The 20346-nt window shown below is 45.0% G+C and overlaps 1 protein-coding gene across 4 annotated transcripts in view; it reads right to left on the bottom strand.

The window, feature by feature from the left end:
• Positions 1 to 1570: 1570 nt before the first annotated feature.
• Positions 1571 to 20346, bottom strand: part of LOC306791467 (triple functional domain protein) — a 67907-nt gene continuing 49131 nt past the window's right edge. Inside the window, exons 29-63 of one of the 4 annotated variants that reach the window (XM_079288193.1) lie at positions 19998 to 20067; positions 19485 to 19574; positions 19311 to 19403; positions 18982 to 19093; positions 18627 to 18817; positions 18377 to 18478; positions 16724 to 16753; positions 16035 to 16180; positions 15843 to 15942; positions 15504 to 15747; positions 15298 to 15408; positions 14727 to 14920; positions 14468 to 14638; positions 11379 to 11474; positions 10673 to 10821; positions 10513 to 10579; positions 10197 to 10300; positions 10013 to 10082; positions 9830 to 9919; positions 9645 to 9737; positions 9300 to 9350; positions 9126 to 9203; positions 8856 to 9047; positions 8385 to 8565; positions 8018 to 8284; positions 7422 to 7927; positions 6377 to 6624; positions 6057 to 6198; positions 5935 to 5962; positions 5681 to 5843; positions 4851 to 4972; positions 4676 to 4754; positions 4358 to 4558; positions 4113 to 4251; positions 1571 to 4034 (exon numbers count right to left, since the gene is read on the bottom strand). In XM_079288193.1, the coding sequence (XP_079144319.1) occupies positions 3477 to 4034; positions 4113 to 4251; positions 4358 to 4558; positions 4676 to 4754; positions 4851 to 4972; positions 5681 to 5843; positions 5935 to 5962; positions 6057 to 6198; positions 6377 to 6624; positions 7422 to 7927; positions 8018 to 8284; positions 8385 to 8565; positions 8856 to 9047; positions 9126 to 9203; positions 9300 to 9350; positions 9645 to 9737; positions 9830 to 9919; positions 10013 to 10082; positions 10197 to 10300; positions 10513 to 10579; positions 10673 to 10821; positions 11379 to 11474; positions 14468 to 14638; positions 14727 to 14920; positions 15298 to 15408; positions 15504 to 15747; positions 15843 to 15942; positions 16035 to 16180; positions 16724 to 16753; positions 18377 to 18478; positions 18627 to 18817; positions 18982 to 19093; positions 19311 to 19403; positions 19485 to 19574; positions 19998 to 20067 (5278 nt within the window). In that variant the 3' untranslated portion in view covers positions 1571 to 3476. Of the gene's footprint in view, positions 4035 to 4112; positions 4252 to 4357; positions 4559 to 4675; positions 4755 to 4850; positions 4973 to 5680; positions 5844 to 5934; positions 5963 to 6056; positions 6199 to 6376; positions 6625 to 7421; positions 7928 to 8017; positions 8285 to 8384; positions 8566 to 8855; positions 9048 to 9125; positions 9204 to 9299; positions 9351 to 9644; positions 9738 to 9829; positions 9920 to 10012; positions 10083 to 10196; positions 10301 to 10512; positions 10580 to 10672; positions 10822 to 11378; positions 11475 to 14467; positions 14639 to 14726; positions 14921 to 15297; positions 15409 to 15503; positions 15748 to 15842; positions 15943 to 16034; positions 16181 to 16723; positions 16754 to 18376; positions 18479 to 18626; positions 18818 to 18981; positions 19094 to 19310; positions 19404 to 19484; positions 19575 to 19997; positions 20068 to 20346 lie in introns of those variants that run through there. The other 3 variants (XM_079288194.1, XM_079288191.1, XM_079288192.1) reach the window with 3 other exon arrangements.

Raw genomic sequence — 20346 nt, 5'->3', positions numbered from 1 at the left:
ATGACTTTTTTCACGAGTTGTGGACACACTATATACTATGACTTTTTTCACGAGTTTTGGACACACTATATACTATGACTTTTTTCACGAGTTGTGGACACACTATATACTATGACTTTTTTCACGAGTTTTGGACACACTATACTATGACTTTTTTCACGAGTTGTGGACACACTATATACTATGACTTTTTTCACGAGTTTTGGACACACTATATACTATGACTTTTTTCACGAGTTTTGGACACACTATACTATGACTTTTTCACGAGTTTTGGACACACTATATACTATGACTTTTTTCACGAGTTGTGGACACACTATATTATGACTTTTTTCACGAGTTTTGGACACACTATATACTGTGACTTTTTTCACGAGTTTTGGACACACTGTACTATGACTTTTTTCACGAGTTTTGGACACACTATATACTATGACTTTTTTCACGAGTTTTGGACACACTATATATTATGACTTTTTTCACGAGTTTTGGACACACTGTACTATGACTTTTTTCACGAGTTTTGGACACACTATATATTATGACTTTTTTCACGAGTTTTGGACACACTATATACTATGACTTTTTTCACGAGTTTTGGACACACTATACTATGACTTTTTTCACGAGTTGTGGACACACTATATACTATGACTTTTTTCACGAGTTTTGGACACACTATACTATGACTTTTTCACGAGTTTTGGACACACTATATACTATGACTTTTTTCACGAGTTTTGGACACACTATACTATGACTTTTTCACGAGTTTTGGACACACTATATACTATGACTTTTTTCACGAGTTTTGGACACACTATATACTATGACTTTTTTCACGAGTTTTGGACACACTATACTATGACTTTTTTCACGAGTTTTGGACACACTATATACTATGACTTTTTTCACGAGTTTTGGACACACTATACTATGACTTTTTTCACGAGTTGTGGACACACTATATACTATGACTTTTTTCACGAGTTTTGGACAGTATACTATGACGTTTTTCAACATACTATTCTAGGAATTCTTCCTTGACTTTTTCCGACATACCATTAAGTTTTTTTTCGAGATACTATATTACTTTTTCATTACTTTTTTCAAGATACTATGCTATGACTTAACATGATAAACAGACTTTTTTCAACATTCTATACTATGACTTTTTTCGACATACTTACTTTTTTATGACTGACATAATATACTTTTTATGACTTTTTTTCATGACTTAATTTTAAAAAACCTGACTTTCCTACATACTAGCGTCAACTTTTTTTTTTTTTTTTTTTGCTGACGGAAATGGGTTGCCACACAGTTTACTGAATCGATTACAATTATTTTACTTCATGGAACGAAGTTTGAACACAACAGCTCCTTATGTATGCAGTGAAAACCAAGCCATGTAGATGTGCAGAGTACCTGCCAGACAAACTGACAGATTCTCAAATGGCACCCAGTCATGAAACGTCGGGGAGGAATGTCTCATCAAAAAAACAAAGTAATGCTTAATAAAACAAAATCAAACATGCCATACTAAAATAAAATGTCAAACAGGGTATATGTGTTCATTATGTTTAATCTTCAAATAACTGATGGTAAAATGAGAATATTTACAAGAAAAAATGTATATGATCTGTACAAAGGAATATACATGCAAAGATAAAAAAACCCCATAAAAACATGTCATTTATGAAACAAATGAAAGTGGACACAAACATGACAAAAAAAGACAATGAAAAATCAAACAAACCCTAAACTGAGGTATCCAGTCCAAGTTTCCGTGTTTAACGGCCTGTGCACACCTTTAAAATAAATATAAAGGCAACAGAGGACTTCTCTGCTCCTGCTAGAAGAGGTTTAAACGCGACTCATCCTCACCTCATATCGGATCAACGTGTAGTTAAGTGGTTATACCAACGCTGTGTCTTCTTTTAATTACCAGGGGGAAAAACGAATCAAAAAAACATTGTTTCGTCGCCGTTTTAGGGAAGTTTCTCTTTTTTAAATAACAGGATTTCTGAAAGAAATATTTTGGCAACAAGTACACAAAGTTAGAACACCATTTAGTAAATGATGTAGAACAATCTCCCGTTCTTTTGAAATAAAACGGCAACGCTTTTTTAAGAGAGACTAAAATAACTAATTGTGTTTAACTACAGTAAACAATCGTTCCACACGGTCAGAGATGACCCAACGTGAAACATTGTCTTATTAAGTACTATAACGCGAGAGCAACTTTGGTGCACCAATGCTACAGAGGCAAAGAGTACAAAAGGTGTTAAATAATTTCTGATTGAAGCGTAATGATTGTAGATCGTCCTGGCCTGGAAGTCGTAACACTCGAGAGATCAAATAAACACAAACTACCAGCAGTGCTTGCAGTACCAAGTACATGCTTTTCTCTAGATTTATTACAGATACAACAGATGTCTTCATAAATAGTTGCATAAAATGTTAAAGCCGCAACATTGCACATGATAATCAAACATAACATACAATGAGTGCATTTACAGTAATTTGTCCTCGTCTACCTCCACATTCACTCCCCGTCTGATCGGCGATCGCCGTTTCCTCCGACAGTCTCGCGTCCCGCCATCCGAAAGGCGGGAGTCCGCCGTGAATGTGAGGGGAAAGAAGGCCGAAGTCTATATTCAAGGTAAGGCTTAAACATCTCATATCTGCGCAACACAAGTTTGTTCTAGGAAAAGCAAACGACGACGTCTGATGTTTCTTCTCCGATCGGACAGTGCAGCATTGTTATTCGCGACACGGTCATCATGGTATCTTAGATTTAGGTACATTTTATAAGCGCAGCCATCGAAAAAAAAGCTCTGATCGGACGTACAAATGTCTCAATAAAGTCAAGAACCTCAGTCGCCGTCTCCGGGTGTCTACAGAGTCCAAAAGAAGCAACTTTCAACTGATGAGCATTCTTTTTTTTTTCTTTTCTTGGAAACGTAGACAGCACTTTTCCTTTGTATACATTATTTCTGTAAGAAAGGGCTGCTTCTCAAAAGTCTTTTGAGTGACGAGTTTTAGTGTAAAAGAGCAAAAACACACAGACGTCTGTGTCCCGCCAGCAACGAGAGGGCAGTTTGCTCCCGGCTCTTCTGATCAGCTTGAACTCTAAAATAAATTACGTTTTTTTTCTTTTTTCTTTTCTTTTAACTACAAAATTCGTTTTGAGTTGAAACCAGCAAGCAGCAGTAGACAGTAGGGCATCCGTTAATTGAACGTGATTGGTGAGAACTCTGTTCTCTCGGGCTCTGATTGGCTTAAGACCTCAATGGTTCTCAGTTTAATTGGTGAAAGGACTACAGGACTTTAATCAACATTCTGTGAAAGAGGATAAGATCAGCATTCGTTATTTCTCCTTTTTACATCTAGACCACCAAGATGCTCAGTTCCAGAGGAGCCTGCGGCCCCTACGGTATAGCAGGGATTGAACTTGTGTATCCATTCCTTTAAACTTGGGGCTGAAGGCGACTTTGGATGAAGCTCCTGACTCCTCCGATGGCCCGAGCGTCAGTCTGATGTTTCCTCCTGTCTATGAAGGAGATGAGGCGGGAGGTGTCCAGGCAGCCCTCGGCTCTGGCGCGGCCGTCGGTCACACCGGCCTGCAGCCACGGCTCCTGGAGGCAGAGCCCGGCTGGAGGCCTGTCGCCCGGGTCGGTCCTCAGGAGCAGGCAGATGAAATCGCGGGCCGCTTGGCTGACGCCCTGGAAGTAATCCCTGGGGAAGCTGAAGTCTAGCCGGCAGATGTTCAGGCAGGTCTCCTCTGCGCTCTCGTCGAGGAAGGGGGAGGCGCCGCTCAGCAGCACGTAGGTCACCACGCCCAGGCTCCACAGGTCAGAGGTCAGCGACACGGGGTCTCCAAGGACCAACTCTGGTGAGGCAAACTCCGGACTGCCCAGCAGAGGGTGGACGTAGTGGAGGCTGTTGAGCTGCACGGCATCACCAAAGTCTGTGAGTTTGACCGCTGGCTGGCCGCTGGAGTCGTTGGCCACCAGCAGGTTCTCAGGCTGGGAAAAGAGATGACAACGTTCACCATTAGTCTTGATTTTTAATAATTACTATTGACATGAAGTGAGACTACTTACTTTTACGTCCAAATGCACTATCCTGCAGTTATGCAGATAATGTAAAGCTTCTAAAACATCCTTTAGGTAGTCGGCCACCTTCTCCTCCGTCAGATTCCCCCAGCTAACAATGTAGTCCAGCAGACGGCCTTGGTCAGCCCTGAGACACAAACGTCAACCGTCAGACAAAAGGTTTCTCAAGCTACACACGTGTCCAAAAACTGCCCGTGATTTCGTTTATTTCGCCTGCGTTGGTCTGGACTCACATCTCCAGGACGAGGGCGTAGCTGCTGGGGGTTTCGTACGTGTCTATCAGGCTGACTATGTGGGGGTGTTGGAGCCTCTGGAGCAGATTGAGTTCCTGGGTCACCCGGTCCCTCCTCATCAGCTTCTTGTTCACCTGTTTGACCGCCACCAGACGCTTGGTGCCCTGCTGGTCACACCGCTTGACGACAGAGAAGCGACCCCTGGCGAGAAGAAAGAGGATGCACATTCAGAGGTCAGTTTAGTCTACCGCAGGTTACCCCCACTAGACAAGTGTGGTGTAGTTTAGACATTTAACAAGTCAAAGTTGAGGCTATTACCTGCCCAGTTCAACCACCTCAGTGTAGTGAGACTCAAAGTTGTCCTTCCAGCTCACTCTGATTCCACCAGTGGACACAGCTGAGACACAGAACACGGACAATCAATTCATGTCCACACTCAAATGAGCTCTGTGGAGGGATTGTTGGGTTGCTGGGGTATTTAGTTTGTTCTTACCCAACACTCTGAGGCTAGCCGAGGCCGTTACGCTGCCCAGCTCGTTCGTGGCAACACAGGTGTAAACGCCATCGTCCTCAGAAGCTACGCCGATGATCCGCAGCGTTGCTTCACCAGTATCACTGGAACAGTTCACATTTAATTTAAATCATTATTGAGTGCTGATTTGTTCAAATACATGGTGGCTGACAGGGAGAAACAGGCTACGACGGCCCAAAACATGAGCATTAGGAGAAACTTCATAAATAACAAATACGTGCTGCAAAAAGCCAAAACAAATACATTGAAATGCAACAGAACAAATGCTGCACATCCAGTCAACGAAACACAAGTTCTCCAGCTTGACGTTCGACCTGACAGACAGAGAGACCAGACTACTGTACAGGAGGTGTGTTTGATTTTAGAGCGGGAAGAAAAGTAAAGAGGCAACATAAAAATACACGGTACATATTCTTCATTACATTTGTTCATAGTCTTCTAAAATAGCTACGTAAATCTGCTGATCTTGTATAATATTGTGAAAGACTAAAGGCCATCGTTGCCTTTCCATGTCGCCTCTGTACTCCACTTATTCCTGGTTCTAAAAACAAACGCACCCTCTCGTCAGGTTTCTCTGCAGATGTTTTCTGTTGTATGTGCTTTTGACTTTGCACCGTTTCTGTATTTGCAGCACGTTTGCTGTTAATGCATTTGTTTTTGCGCTTTCCATTGTTGCATTTGTTTTGGATTCATCACAAGTGTTTTTAAATTGTCATTGTTTCTGAAGCCACAGCACGTTTCTCCTGATGGAAATGGTTTGGGCCGTTTGTGCAGTGACTGTGTGTTCTGACCTGTAGGCGATGCTGAAGTGTCCATTGTTGGTGAGGTTGCTCTGGTCGGGTCCCTTCCAGGTCACGGTGGCCCGGGGTCGACCACAGGCCTTACACCTGAGGGTGACGCTCTCTCCGTTGTCACACGTAACATCAGTCAGAGGTACGAGGAACTCTGGGGGAACTGGAGGAGAGAAAAAAGTTCAGCTGTGCTTTTTGTACAACATGGAATTTGTTTTGTTAATCTTTAAATAAACACAATTCCACAAACTTACCATCATAGATGTAGTTTGGATTTAGAAGCTGAAAAGACAGAGCAAAGCACGTCAGAGTGAGGAAAGCCCCGTGGAGCAGAAGCATGACTCAATCGTCTCCTCAGATGTACCGGTGAACTGACCTTTACAGAAACCTTATTGGCCAGGCCTTCTCTGGACTTCCTGTAACCGTTTTCCAGCTTGGTGTCTTTCTTTGCCTCCTTCTCCTTCTTCTCAGACTTTTTGCGGATGCGCAGGGACGTGTGCCAGGACGCAGGCTTCCTACTGGGACGACAAAATGGACCGAGTCAAATCAAATTGTTGAACTAAAGTGGGAGAGCGAGCGCTGGAATTCATTGTCTAACTTACGAAAGAATCAGCTCAGGACAACTGGCTTTAACATTATAATTACCAAAAAAACATTTGAACAGAACAGTCAAAATAATCCTATCGTTTTTCTTACTTCATGGATCCCTCGGGGCAGTCGGAGACGATGGCCGAGGTGTGTCCCAGCACAAATCCGGGGATCCAGCCCTCGGCGGCGGGGCCCTGCTCCGTAGCCGCCCTGAACACCAGGAACATGTTTTGCTGGTTGCTGGCCAAGATCTGGACCACCTCGCCCTGGCAGACGCTGATCTCATCCTCCTTCACGGCCATGTAGTCCTGGGTCACCAACATGGTGGATACGCTACTGCTGCTGCTGCTTTCACTCTGCACCACAGGGAGGAAACACCGACAGCAGGAAAACTGTAAGCCCAAACTCACACGGTCCGCTGTGGAAACTTAAATTACGAAAAGAATTCAGCTTTTATGTTACAGGTTCATTCAGACTGAACTGAGGTTGCCATGAACAAATCTAAACATATTACTTTTTGGAAAGAAAAGTGAGAAGAAAAGCAGAAGACAAACACTGGAAAAAGAGGTGCGGTTACTCTCCACTTGATGCAAAGTCTTCTGAAAGGATTAGAGTGAAGTGCAAGAAAGACTCAACAGTGATTCGTTATGTTCTTCTCAGTGAAGAAAGGCAGGAATAAGATGAAGATGTCCCTCTCGCTCGCTCGTCTTTGCTCTGCAGCTCCAGGCAAAGAAGAGAGGAGCAACGTTGAGTACGTTTGTAGGCCAACCACAAACGCCGGAAGGTTAGTTGCAGGAAAACACACCATGAAGACAGCAGGAGGTGAAGGACGGCTAAGAGGAAGTCAGGTGTTAGTACAAGCTTTGTTAGAGTTAAGAAATCTAGAGACAGCCTTGAAAAGGGGGATCGCTGAAGAGCCGATTGATCCACTAGAGGAAACATTGACAGTGGAAACGTTTGCTCGAGATTTTCTTCAGAGGAAAGCTGGAGAGGATGATGCTGAAGAGCAGTGAAGTTTGTCAGAGATGCGTAGTAGGGGACAGATTAGTAGCGCTGGCTGCAGCAGGACAGGAGACAGACAGGACAGGAGAGACCAGGCCTCCCTCTGCCTGGGTTAGTCGGTGCAGCACTGGGCAGCAGGTAGTGGTCTTACCCCATTGCTCTGGGTGGACTGGATGGACTGCTCACTGGCCGAGGAGCACGTACTCATGCGGTCGGCTTCCTTGCTGTGTGTGGAGTGTCTGTGGGTTTGGCTCCCAGATCCAGACCCAGAGCCGGTCTGGATCTGGTTGGAGTTCTGACGGACCGGAGTCTCTCCTGCCTCCCCCGGGAAGGTGAACGAGCCAGGCCGGCTGGCTGGAGAGCCCGGCATGGAGCTCCAGAATCCAGATGCGGACTTCTGGCCCGGGCTGGGAGGGGGAGGGGGGAGGCCGTCCTTGACAAAGGCAGGAGTGGCCAGGGGAGGGGCCAAAGGGGACACGGCTCCTGGCCGTGGTTTGGAAGTGGGCGTAGAGGGCAAGGGCCCGACGGTGGCGCGGGGAATAGAGGCTACAGAAGTGGGGGTCTGTGCTTGGTCCTCTGGGGTCTGGATGGGGCGCTTGCCCTGCGGGCTACCCCCTGAAGGGAGTAGGGTAGGGGGGACAGGACAAGGGGACGAACCTGGATCATAAGTGAGCAAAACCTCACGCCTCAGTCAAATCTTTCATTTTGCCACACCAAACTAATTTCACAAATACAGACGTTTCGTACCTGACATCTTGTTTGGGCCGTCGGGGTCAGCACCAGGGTGGTGACGGACAGGCTGGGGCAGGCGGGAGGGCTGGGGGATCCTGGATGGCTTACGAGAGCCAACCTGGGACACTAAAGGGACGGCGCTACCCTGGGAGCTTCCACCTCCGTCCCCAGCGGCCACACTGGACCCACTGCTGCCTCCACCCGGAGCTCCCGTGCTGGGCACACACGACCCACCGCTGGCCCCTACATGGTTCCTCTGATACTCTATTGGTGAGGTCAGAGCTGTGGTAAATTACAAAGGAAACAACACGGGCTGTGTCGCAAACAGTTCCTTCTATAAAACTTGTCCCGTGTGTGTGTGTGTGTGTGTTTATCAGCCTACCGTTGAGGAAGTTGCGTTGGCTCTCGAGTATCTGGCTAATTTGAAGGGTCCAGACCTCACGCACCCCCTGGTGGGAGGAGTGAAGCACAAAGGACTCCACGGGGCCGTTGGTCGACCGAGAAGTGAGGATGAACTTGCAGGGATCACTTTCCATGTTCTCCTCTATACCCAAACAGTTTACCTAGAGCGAGAGGCATCGTTGTATATGTGCATATAAGTCAGCTTTAGGTCAATAATGAGCTCGAATAGTTCTCTCAAAAAGAAAATGGATCAAACTTTGAAACTACCAACCAAGCAACTAACTAACCCTTTTAATTTTTTGATGTAACGCTTGTAACTCACTCAAGTTGCTCGTAACTCATTTTTCACACGCTAAGGTTCGTCCACCAGAGGGAGCTGCAAGCCCTTTAAACTGATTCTACTGAAAATGTAGTAGCAACACATCCTTGCCCCTCGTATATGTCCCGTTACCTTGATGCTGCTCTTGTAGAGGAAGCCTGGCAAAGAGAAGCCTTTCTTCTTATCAAGGAGCTCGCTGAAGATGACCACCTGCTCAAAGAGGAAGACCCTCCTCTCCTTCATCCGGCCGAGCAAACTGCCCTCCGGGTCAGACACCATGAACGTGTCCTGCAGCAAAAGGCGGCCCTGAGCCACGATCTTCCCCTGGAGAAGACAAGTGATTTTGTAAATAAGGCAACACGCTGTGAAGAATGTGCTGTGTAACTAAATGTGATTTCTTACATCAAATCCCTGAAGCCTTCCGACATTCATCATGTCATTACACCTTTTTGGCACGATGCACATGACCTCCACCGCTTTCTGTAAGAGTCACAAAGGACCAAGAGGTTGATGGAATTGCGGAAAATGTTCGGCTTGATTTTAATGTGAATAAGGAGCACGACCTCATTATCTTACCTCCAACTCCATCGACTCCAGCCCCGCCTTTTTAGAGTGTTTCAGGAAGTCCTAAAACAGAAAAAAAGGAAGACAATGTAAATTGAACAATTCAACTTTTAAATATCAGGGAAGATTATACATAGCAGTGACGTGCATTTTTAAACGGTGGATGATAGTGACACACTGTATTACTGTAAAACTGCAATTAACAGCTTTTATTTGCTTCAATGACTGAACTCAACCGGCGTATATTTGGGTAAATTCTTTAATTCCTTTCTGACAGAAATCGTTTGGATGAGATAAAGGAGAGCATAAGCAGCGGGTAAAGCTCTGGCGCCCTCTGCTGTATTGTAACAGACCAACCTTAAGCAGCAGCTGGTACTTCATGATCCTCTGGACCGGCTTGATGAGCAGGTCTGTGATCTGCAGCCTGTGTCCCAGCCGCAGCTTCAAGTCCTACAGAGTCGAGGGTCAGAGGTCAGAGGCCGATAGCTTGACGCACATTTGCAATATCTGATGATGAAATCTTCAAAATAAGGGACTCATACCTCAAAGTAGGTGTCAATGTACTCTGAGACGATGTGCTCGGACTTGGGCTTGTTCTGACAGTACACGACATACATGTTTAGTCTCCGTTCCTGGATAGAAAAAGCACAACATTACAACATGATCACATGTAGTAAGAGCATGCAGAAAATAAAGCAGGAGTTGGAAATCCACTGAGGACGAACCTGTTTGAGAAAGAGCGGTCCAAGTCTGTCAGGGTCCTCCAAACATTTCTCCAACTCCCCAAGATAGAAACTAAACAAGACAGAGACAGGAGAGAGGGGAGTAAGCTACTGTGCTAGCTGATCTGAACAGGGAAAGCTCTGCATTCTCCGTGTGTGTGTGTGTGTGTGTGTGTGTGTCACATACTCCTTGTGCCAGTCGTAGATCTGGTTGATGTTGCCAAACACGATTTTGTCTTTTCCCTTCATATCATCAGGGACACCCTCCTCCTTCATCCGGCTCATGTAGCCCTTATGATGGAGACACACAGAGACAGCAACACACATTTACAACAGCCTGTAAAGCTAATTAATTAGAATACTTTTAGTGACATTTTAAAATAAGCTGCGCTACTATCAGGGAAACCACTCTGCATGACTTACTAGAAAACCACCAAACCGTCATATTTTCAGACAGCAAGTCGTGTACAACTGACAAAGCAGCTGATAAAGCACCAACTCACCTCCACCACCAGGCCGAGGTCTCGGACATAATCTCTCTCCGTCTCCACCAACTCCAGCAGAATGTAACTACAAGAAAAAAGGAAAATCTCACGTTTCTACTTAACATTCAAGAAACAAGCCGAACGCCATCGGAGTGTGAAGCAGACGACGTGAACGTACTGCCTTTTCTTGACGACGCTGGTCCGGCGCTCATCCATCTCTTCGATGGGGGAGGAGGAGGAGAGGAGGGAGTTGTCAGAGGGGTTAAAAGAGGGGGAGCTGCTGTCTCCCTGTTCTACCGACAGTGAGCTGGGTCTGTCCTCCAAAGCCTGCAGCAGAGAAAAACACAAGGTAAGCTGAAGTGCGTGAAACAAGAGCTCACATGACTAACGAAATGACTCGTGTGCAGCGACGCGTGTGTTTATGATAATCTCATCATAAACAGGTAGTCAGCTGATGCCCTCATCCACATGCTGGCAGGTTTCCTCAATAAACACGGAAGAGTCTCTTTTTAATTAGTCCGCCTCCCTTTTACAGGTTGCTTTGGAGTGTAGGCAGCTGTTGCCAATGCTGGAATAGCAACTTTTCCCGCAGGATAATCCACCGTTGAATGAGGCTTCCACCGTACGAAGGGACAAGCGTGCACATCTACATTCGTAGAACAGCCAATAGGAACGCCCTCTCTCTGAAATGGTTGTGATTGACAAAAAGTCTCCTGTCACAGGCCTGAAAACAGACCCAAGAGGAGGTGAAGAAGTCTAGTTCTCTCTCAGACCACGTGAATTATATATATATATATACTGAAAAATGAGCCATGGCAGAATAACTTCATGTACGAAGGGACACCTCAAACTTGAGGTGCTCTTGCTTTCCTCCATCATCCTACCATCTTGCTTTTCACCAGCTCCTCGATGGCGCTCACCAACTCAGCAGCACTGGGCGTCTCCGAACTGGACGGACGGACCGACAGACGAGAAGAGGTCTGGGTAAAAAAATAGAGAGATGAGAGTAGGGAGGAGAAGAAAACACGAAGATTAGAGCTCGACAAGACGCACAATCTCACAAAACTAAAGAACTAAATCTGCTCTTATACAACTCTTCCGACAGAGAAAATAGTGCCGGTGAAAGCAACCAGACTCTACTTTACAATTAATGCAAGCTTTACTTTTTAAAAGACATATTAATTAAAAACAGAAAATGATAAATCAATGAATGCATCATCTGTTTTATGATAAAACTTCAAGGCTTACTGAACCCTTGAGTGAGTGTCTTCATGGACGTGTAAATTGGAAGAGTCCATAATATGGATATAAAAAGCTATTACAGCTTAATATTATTTAATGTATGAAGGTAATTCTTAACTTCTGGTTCATGGCACAATGAGTAGGATTTTGTCGTTTTTGGAAACACAATTGGATCGTCCTCAACGCGGGTCTAGGTGCTGGTCAGCAGGTGAAAGCCAGCCCCAGATCCACTCTCGTTTTGGGACAAGCTTTTGTCCGCTTGACGTTTCGCAATATTTGGCTTTTTTTCTGCGCTATGTCCGACATTTAGTTCCCTCATGGATGCGTGCTTACGATCCGGCACCTGGTCGCCATGTTTTTTTTGTTGATGTTGACGCCCGGAAACGAACACAGCAAAGTAAGAAATAAAAGATACGGACACATTTCCTGTGGGTCATAAGTGATGATTGTTTTGGGGAAAATCCTACTCACTCTGCCTTTAAGATTCATTTCAGCTTTCTTCATTAGTTTCATTAAAGGTGAATGTTTCATTGTTGTTATTTGAGCGAGCGATGACTCAGTGAAAATGTTTGTTAAATGTTCAATGCAGTCGTCTGAAGAGAGAGAGAGAGATCCAAAAAGATGTTTCCACACGTGAATTGTATCTGAAGGTTCAAACAAAGTGAAAAGGGAAAGTATATGAAAAAAAATGGCTGAAACTAAATCAAGATATGGGGAAGAAAAAGTTAAATGTCAGAAAATGGTGATGGAGAGAAGGTTCGGGGGGGAAAAGAGTGACGTCTGAATGGAGGGTGTTTCGGTTGCTTTCACGGGTGATGATGAACAGCTTAAAGAAAGGATGCTAACAGGGCGAGAATGAAAGAGGAATATGTATGTATGTATATATAGTTCAGGAGAATCTCACCCTTGCTGTGCTGTGCTTCAAGACTTTCCCCAATTAGGTTTTCTGGGTGAGGCTGCGTGCCCTTCTGGCCTCGCCAGCGTTTGAGATGCCAATTACTCGCATGGGTAATGAGGTTAACGCACAGAGGGTAAAAGGGAGATGAGGACGAGCGGGCAGGGCGGGTGAGGGAGGAGACGGTGAGGGGTTGGACGATGATGGGAACATGGGGGGCTTTTGAATTTTCACCTCAGTGGTGGGTTCTAAACTGTGATTATAGTCCAGGGGAGCTGCCTGCTCACCTGACGGAGACTCCCGACTCTCCTCCTTGTATGTATATTCTCATCTACTTTCTTTTCAGCCACCAACATTTTCCCAACCATACGAGTGCTAAACATGCAGGAAAAAGCTGCAGCCCCCGTGTCACCGTAACAGACTCGAGCCGGCATTATAAAATAAAAAATGTCCTTGGAATTTATAGACGCAAATACGGCATTAAAGCCTTCGGATCTGTACTGAAACTCCACATTGTCATCCATATAGATTCAAGAGCTACACGCGTCTTCTCTTTATTTACATTCTCCCGTAACGGTCATGCTCATCTGCCGGGCGACTCTACAGTGGTGTGTTGTAGAAACAGGGCAGAAAGTCAAAATCAATGAAACTAAAAGAGCGATGGAAGGAAACAATTCTCCACTAAAGATATTCGGGAATGTTTTAAGGGTTCAGAAAAATACAAAAGTCAGAAAGAGTGACTTTTAGGGGATAGAGAAAGGTATATTTTCAAAAGAAAAGCAGCTAGCTCAATTTCCTTTCAAATCCAGAAACTGTTGTAGAAATCAAAGAATAAGGCTTTAAGCAAGTAGCATTTAAAGCTGAAGAGTGGGGGGAAAAAAGGAGAGAATTAAAGATTTGATCGAGGGAAGAGACGGGGGGAGTAGCAGGGCATTTCAGATGGAGAGGTATGGAAACTGAGACAAAGCAAAGACAGGACATAAATCAAGGTAATGCTACAGTGTGGCAAACAGCAAACGATACAACCAGGAAACAAAACAAAAGAGAAACAGAAATTAGTGTCAGAGGTGCCTTCGCTTCGGTCGAGGAGACTTGGAGAACCTGAAACCTTTCATTGCTTTCTGCTTTAGAAGAGAATATGATGCAACATGCCAAGATAAAAAAAAGTTATGCATAACAAAATCTAGGGAGTCACTCAAAACTGTGTCAGGAAACGCCCTTCTTCAAGGGGAAGAGAGGGACTGAAATGAGCGAAACATAACTAAAGACCATAACAGCAATAAAAAGAAAGAGGACCTGTATACAATGTGATTAGTTTGCCTTTACGAAGTTCATAGATGAAGCTTTAATTAGCTTAAGTTGTTACCACATCCCTAAATCTACAGGATGTATGATCTAAAGGAAATGAACCCTTAAATATAGTTTAGTTTCCGATAGAAGCTGTCTCTCCTGTTGACTATTTCTTGTACAGAGCACAGCTGTTCTGCTGCTTTTAGTGTTTAATTTCACTACACAGGACATTCCACAGTCAAACCACAAAGAGAAAATGTTCTGAAGTAGAGCTTCTGATCGCTGATGGCATCTCGGCTCATAACCCTATATATAGATTCTCCCAGGCCTAGTTCCAAAAGGAACGAAAGAACTCCTAACATCCTTTCTGACCTAAAATTGAAAGAACTCTGTGAACCAACTTTGTAGCGCCGAGAGTGTAAAAAGTAAAAAGGTGAAATCCTAATCTCTCCTCCTGCCTCCTCTGCGTCTCCTGTTCATCATCTTTCCCTGTCTGTCCCTTGTTTCGCTGACCCGTCTCCACCGTGACGTCCTCCCTCTCCTCACCTTGTCGTCCTGTGAGTCTGGCTGCAGCAGGCTGTGCTGCTGGATGGCCATGGGTGGAGGCAGAGGCACCGAGTCGGCGCCCTCCTCGCCCTCCTCCTCTCCGCAGCTCTGCATGCCCGAAGAACTGGACTTGGACAGCGTGCCGCTCGACAAGCCCTCGTTACGAACCCTCTGCAGCGCACACGGATGACAAAGTGGGCGATTACTTTACACGCGAGAGGACGACATGGAGAGTGTCGAGTATCGTGTGTCCACCCACCTCCTCCACCGTCTCGTCCTGAGGCGTAGCGGCACTGTCGTCCGAGTCTTTCTGCGAGCCCATCGTCATCTCCCCGCTCTTCCGCACGTCGCGGCTCTTCTTGTGCTTGTGGGCCAGCTTCTTCACGTGGCCGTCTGCCTTGCCGCTGCTTAGCCGACGCACCGGGCTGGTGAGCCACTTCCGCAGAGTGTTACCTTGGAAACAAACCCAACGCGCCAAACTCAGCTCGCTGCTCTGTGGAGGACTATTTAAAGCCACACAGTAGAACAACAGAGGGAGCTACATAGCATTCAACAGTTAAAGGGCCACCAAGGAAAGAAAGGCATATTTTCACCTTTACGTTGCCGTCAGAGAGCCATTCTGACGTGGAACTGAAGCCGTTTATATCCAGCTATGCTCTCGCCAAAGCAACCAGACCCCATTAAGAAAAAATATTCATCTTTACCTCGCAGAATAACAAGAGTTGCTGGTCCACCGCTGCGTCAATCGGTTAGTTTGTTTGTGTTTTTCTGAGACTTTTAGTCTGCTGAAGAGTACAATTCTGCAGTTAGTGTGGCACAGGGGAGCATACCTGGTCGTTTAGGCCCTGGTGAGGTGTGGGAGCCGATGCCATGATGACCCGGCTGGAGCGTAGCGGACGACCCTGGCATGATGGAGTCATTGCTGCACACCGACAGAGTGTCTGCGAAACACAGAGGCGGTGTTATGGTTTAAATTGTACGTTATGGTGCAGACACGCGCTCCGTCAAAACTGAGCATTCACGGCACATTCTCCACCTTTGTGGTTGTAAATGCCCTCCATCTCCATGGAGGACCGGGAATGGGCGATGCAGAGCATGGAGCAGGGCACCAGGCCCTCCAGGGCAGGGGAGCGGTCCGTGGTCCTGACCAGGCACCAGTCCGGCTTGTCGTGGCAGCGCTCCAGAACCTCCACCGTCTGGCCGCGCCGCACTGTCAGCTCGTTGCTGTTGCTGGCCATGAAGTCGTGTATCACCACGGTCAGCTCACAGCCACCGGAGAGCTGGGGGGGAGAAAGGATAACCACAACGACCTGGTTGGGGATGGTTCTTCTGACTGACGTTATCCGTGTGTGTGTGTGTGTGTGTGCTGGCTCACCTTGTCGCTGTCCAGTGTGTTCTGTGAAGTGCGGGATGCCAGAGAGATGGTGTCTGGCTGGCTGCTGCCTTCACCCTGACTGTCCAGGTCCTCTCCATCCCTGATAGACATAAATCAATGAAAGCCGTGAGCATGAGCATCAGAGTGCACGTGATTGATTCGATTCCCTCTGAACATCTTAAAGGTGTTTACCTTCCCCTCCCCTTGTGGTGCTTGGCTGTAGTTGTTTTGGGAATATGAATGGGCTCCTTGAGCGCTCCTCTCAGGTGAATGGTGCGCTCCTGGATCACCTCCCTGATGTGCTTGATCCAGTCCTGCTTGTTCTCAATGCTCGACGCCTGTTGTTGGGGGAATAATGGAACGAGTGTTCAAGAAGTCAAGAGGTTAGAGTCGTCAAGAAATTAACTCTCTTTGGAATTCTTGTTTCACACAAGTCTGAATTCACGTCTTGACATCTCTTCCCAAACTATTCAGCTGTCCAATGAACTGTTCTTAAAGGAATACTTCCACTATGTAAAAATATTACCATTTATACGCTAAAATATATATATTGTTATCGCATGCCTCTATAATGAACAAAGAATCAAAAAACTGAAAAATAGTAAGGAAGTAGTGAGCACACGACTGGATAAATGAGACGTAAGCGGATGTTTTGATATGTCTTTGATTCTTCGTTCGTCTTACAGGCATGCGAGAAAAATAACGTTGTCTTCGAGAATTGAAGGGCAGGTGATTGATATTCAAAAGGTCCTTTTGGGGGGTGAAGTCTTCTTTTAAGATATCGTTCAAGCAGAAGGGCGAGGATAAGAGCTGCTCAGACTTTGTGTTTCAGACTTGTGAGAAGTGGCTGAGGGCTGTGTCGTGGGACAGTTTGTACTCACCATTGCTCCGTGTTTGGATCCCTGACTTAGCTTTGAAATTTAAAATATAAAATAGAGAATTTCACTGGTTTGGTTTCAGAAGATCAACATGACATTTTCTTTTACGTTGACAAAAATGGTTTGACATGATAGAAACGCACAACACTGATAATTTGCCTTGACAGCAAACTGTAGGCTAATTAAAAGTGAAGCACATTGTAATGGATGGTGTGTGTGTGTGTGTGTGTGTGTGTGTGTGTGTAGTTAGCAATGAGACACACTTCATTTACAAGGCACATACCATATGACTGCTTCTCAGTAGTTAGTTTGGTGGTAAACATGTAATAAAGAGTTGTAACGTGCAGAATTAAAATGTTAGGATTTTGGCTTCATGCTGTTCCAACAGCTGACACTACATTTGAATCCGTCTGTGACAATATTCGACAGGAAAACACACAGAAGTAAAAACGGGGGCTCGAAAAATTCACACATATTAAAATATAATTAAAATAATAGCAGAAAATAAAGCGATGCCATATCTTACTTCTATGAAATGATTAAAAAGCTTGTTTTTCTGGAGGAGAACGGTGGCTACTCGTCACTTTGACAAAGTGGCACAGAGCCAGGACGGCAGATTGTGGGCGATCAGGGGTTGAATCAGTGTCAGCAGCGTTGGTGGAAGCACGTCGGCCCACAGAGAGAATTAGAGACACAAACATCCACAGAAAACACAGCCCCAGGTGTGCAGATGTGCCCGAGTTCGTTAACAGATGGAACAAAGCAGAATCTAACCGGAGGACAGAGGCGGACAGAAAGAAGACGGAAATGGAGTTTGTGACTACAGAAAGCTCCTCATGCAATCAAACGAGATGTCAGAGGATACAGGAAAGATTAAACATAAGAAGAAAGGATGAATATGAAGAGGGGCGAGAGAATTAGACCGGCATAAAGATTTTCTGACGCGTTTGTTTCCCAATCAGACATTGATCTGCCGGTGAGATCCAACACACCGATATGGACGTTTGTTTGATTGCATATATACTACACAGGAAAAACAGTAGTGGAAGAAGGATTTAGATATTTAGATGTATTTACTGTAGTAAAAGTACTAATACCACACTGTGAAAATACTCCACTACAAGTAAAAGTCCTGCATTCAAAACCTTCGTCCAGAAGTTTTATCAGGAAAATGTTCTTAAAATATAAAAGTAAAAGTATTGATTGTGCAGGAGAATGTGCCTCGTCAGTGTTTTACAATTTGATATGATGTTTTGGGATTAATGTTCCTGCTGCATTAATGTGTTTGTTGCATATTACTGCCGTCGATGTTTCAGGCTACATTTGTAGATGTTTGACGAATGTAGTGCAGTAATAAGAACATTTACCTCCGAGATGTGGTGGAGTAGAAGTATAGAAGTAGCATGTGCTCAGAGAAAGTACAAGTACCTAAAATATGTACTTAAGTACAATACTTGAGTAAATGTACTGTACTGTAAATGTACTAGTTAGATTGAGTACCTATAATCTATTTAATCAATGATCATTCATTTATTTAATCATTTCTTTGGTTTCAAGACTTTTTGAGTTCCGTTTTAGAAAAGCTTTTTCGCTCGAACCCTTACGGACATTAAGACGGCCCTTTAGAAGGAACAGAAGAGAGGAAGTGTGTTTTACCTTGAGCACAATCTTGTTGTCGGAAGTCGGGGTCCGTCCCACCCATAAAGCAAACTTGCAGGGGTCTCCTTCAACATGCTCCGTCACCCCCAACTCTGACGTCTGAGAAGAGAGAAGGACGACACGAGAAGATATCAGCAGTGGACCAGCTATTTGAAAAGGTCTCTCTCTCCAGATGATGTGAGCCTCTTAAGTGTCGGGTCAATTAGATGTACTTGTATTTTTGTAAGTACTGCAGTTGTCTACTTACAAAGAGTTTGCTCTTGTAGATGTATTTGCTCCTGCCGTTGGAGTCCTTGACCTCCTTGCTGAAGACAAGAGACATCTCAAACAGGAAGAGGTGGCGTTCTCGACCCTTACGGATCAGAGTCTTTGGATCCCAGACCTGGAACGAATCCTGGAGAATGAGCTCCCCCTGGGATTCGATGTTTTCATCAAAACCTGGGAGAAGGAGGGGGATATTAGCATGAAAACAAACAAACATGATGCCGGATTTATGAAGCGCTGTTATTTAATAGAAGGTAAGCTCGCTATAAATACAACTGACAGAAAAAGAAAGGAAAAAATTCCAGCAACACAAATAACAAGGAGTGTGTGTTCATCACCTTCCAGCATAGAGAGGTGCATTGCATCGTTGGCTTTCTTGGGAACACTGAGCATCACCTCCAGGCCATCTTTGATCTCTCCTTTACCTTCTTCACAGCAAGTCAGCAGCTCCTAAACACACACACACACACACACACACACACACACACACACACACACACACACACACACACACACACACACACACACACACACACACACACACACACACACACACACACACACACACACACACACACACACACACACACACACACACACACATCAGGACAACAAGCAACTAATGGAGGCGGCCACCACGGCAGTGAGAACCGGTTGGGTGGGTTACCTTCAGCAGGAGCTGGTACTTGGTGATTCTCTGCACGGGCTTGATCAGATAGGAAGAGATGGAGTTGGCCAGTCGGTGCCTCTGTTGAATTTCCTGCACGGAGAAGAACAGTAATGTGATCGCACGTAGCTGACAAGGACCATCCAAATGTATCAAGCGCAGGCGATAACTCACATCAAAGTAGTTCCCAGCATGCTCTAGGATGAGCTGGGTGGAGTCGGGTTTGTTCTTACAGTAGTTCACATACATCTGGAACTTATCAGCCTGGACGAAGAGAGGAAGACGTGACGATTATTACGACAATGACAAGCAATCGATCATATTTACAACCTACTACCTGAGAGCTGAATACATACGCTTTTATTTTGCTCCATTCCAGAAACAGTTTTTTAAGTCACTATCGAGGTAACAGTGTGGCCGAATGATTAAAGTATCACAATATTTAAATATCTATCTGTCTCTATCTTTGTGTCTGTGGGAACATTCCCTGAAAACATGCAGACTCAAGTCACTGCTAATGCAAACCTAACATTTCCTACTGCAGCATCTTCACATTCACCACAAGACTGTTGTTATGAAACAGTCACAGGAAATTGATGCGTGTTTGAGCTCGACACTGACCGCTATCGTTCATCAAAACAATCTTTTTCTGTATTTTTTGACGGCGGATCAGATTGAAATACCTACCCATGTGACAAAGCAATGGCCAACATCCTCTGGTAGCTGCTCATATTTCTCCAACTCTTTGAGAAAGATGCTGACAAAAAAAAAAAAAAAAAAAAGAGTGAGTGATTTAAAATGTGAGAAACAGCAGAAAACACATTCACGACTTCCCAGTTGCACTGAGCAGCGCAATGTTGTTTTTGTTTGTGTTACAGGATGTGGTCGGTGCAAAGGGTTAACATTTTTAATGAGTCATTTAGGATTAAGTGATTTTTACGAAATATCACAACATTAATCTTCGATTTGGTTACTTTTCCAGACCGAGGTGTTCGAGCCGAGGACTATCCGGCTATATATATTTTTTGTTTTTTAG

This window comes from Melanostigma gelatinosum (assembly GCF_949748355.1).
Source record: "Melanostigma gelatinosum genome assembly, chromosome: 17".
In the NCBI taxonomy this organism is placed as follows: domain Eukaryota; kingdom Metazoa; phylum Chordata; class Actinopteri; order Perciformes; family Zoarcidae; genus Melanostigma; species Melanostigma gelatinosum.
Note: the sequence above shows the minus strand (reverse complement) of the source record. Positions and strands in the feature narration are given on the sequence as shown.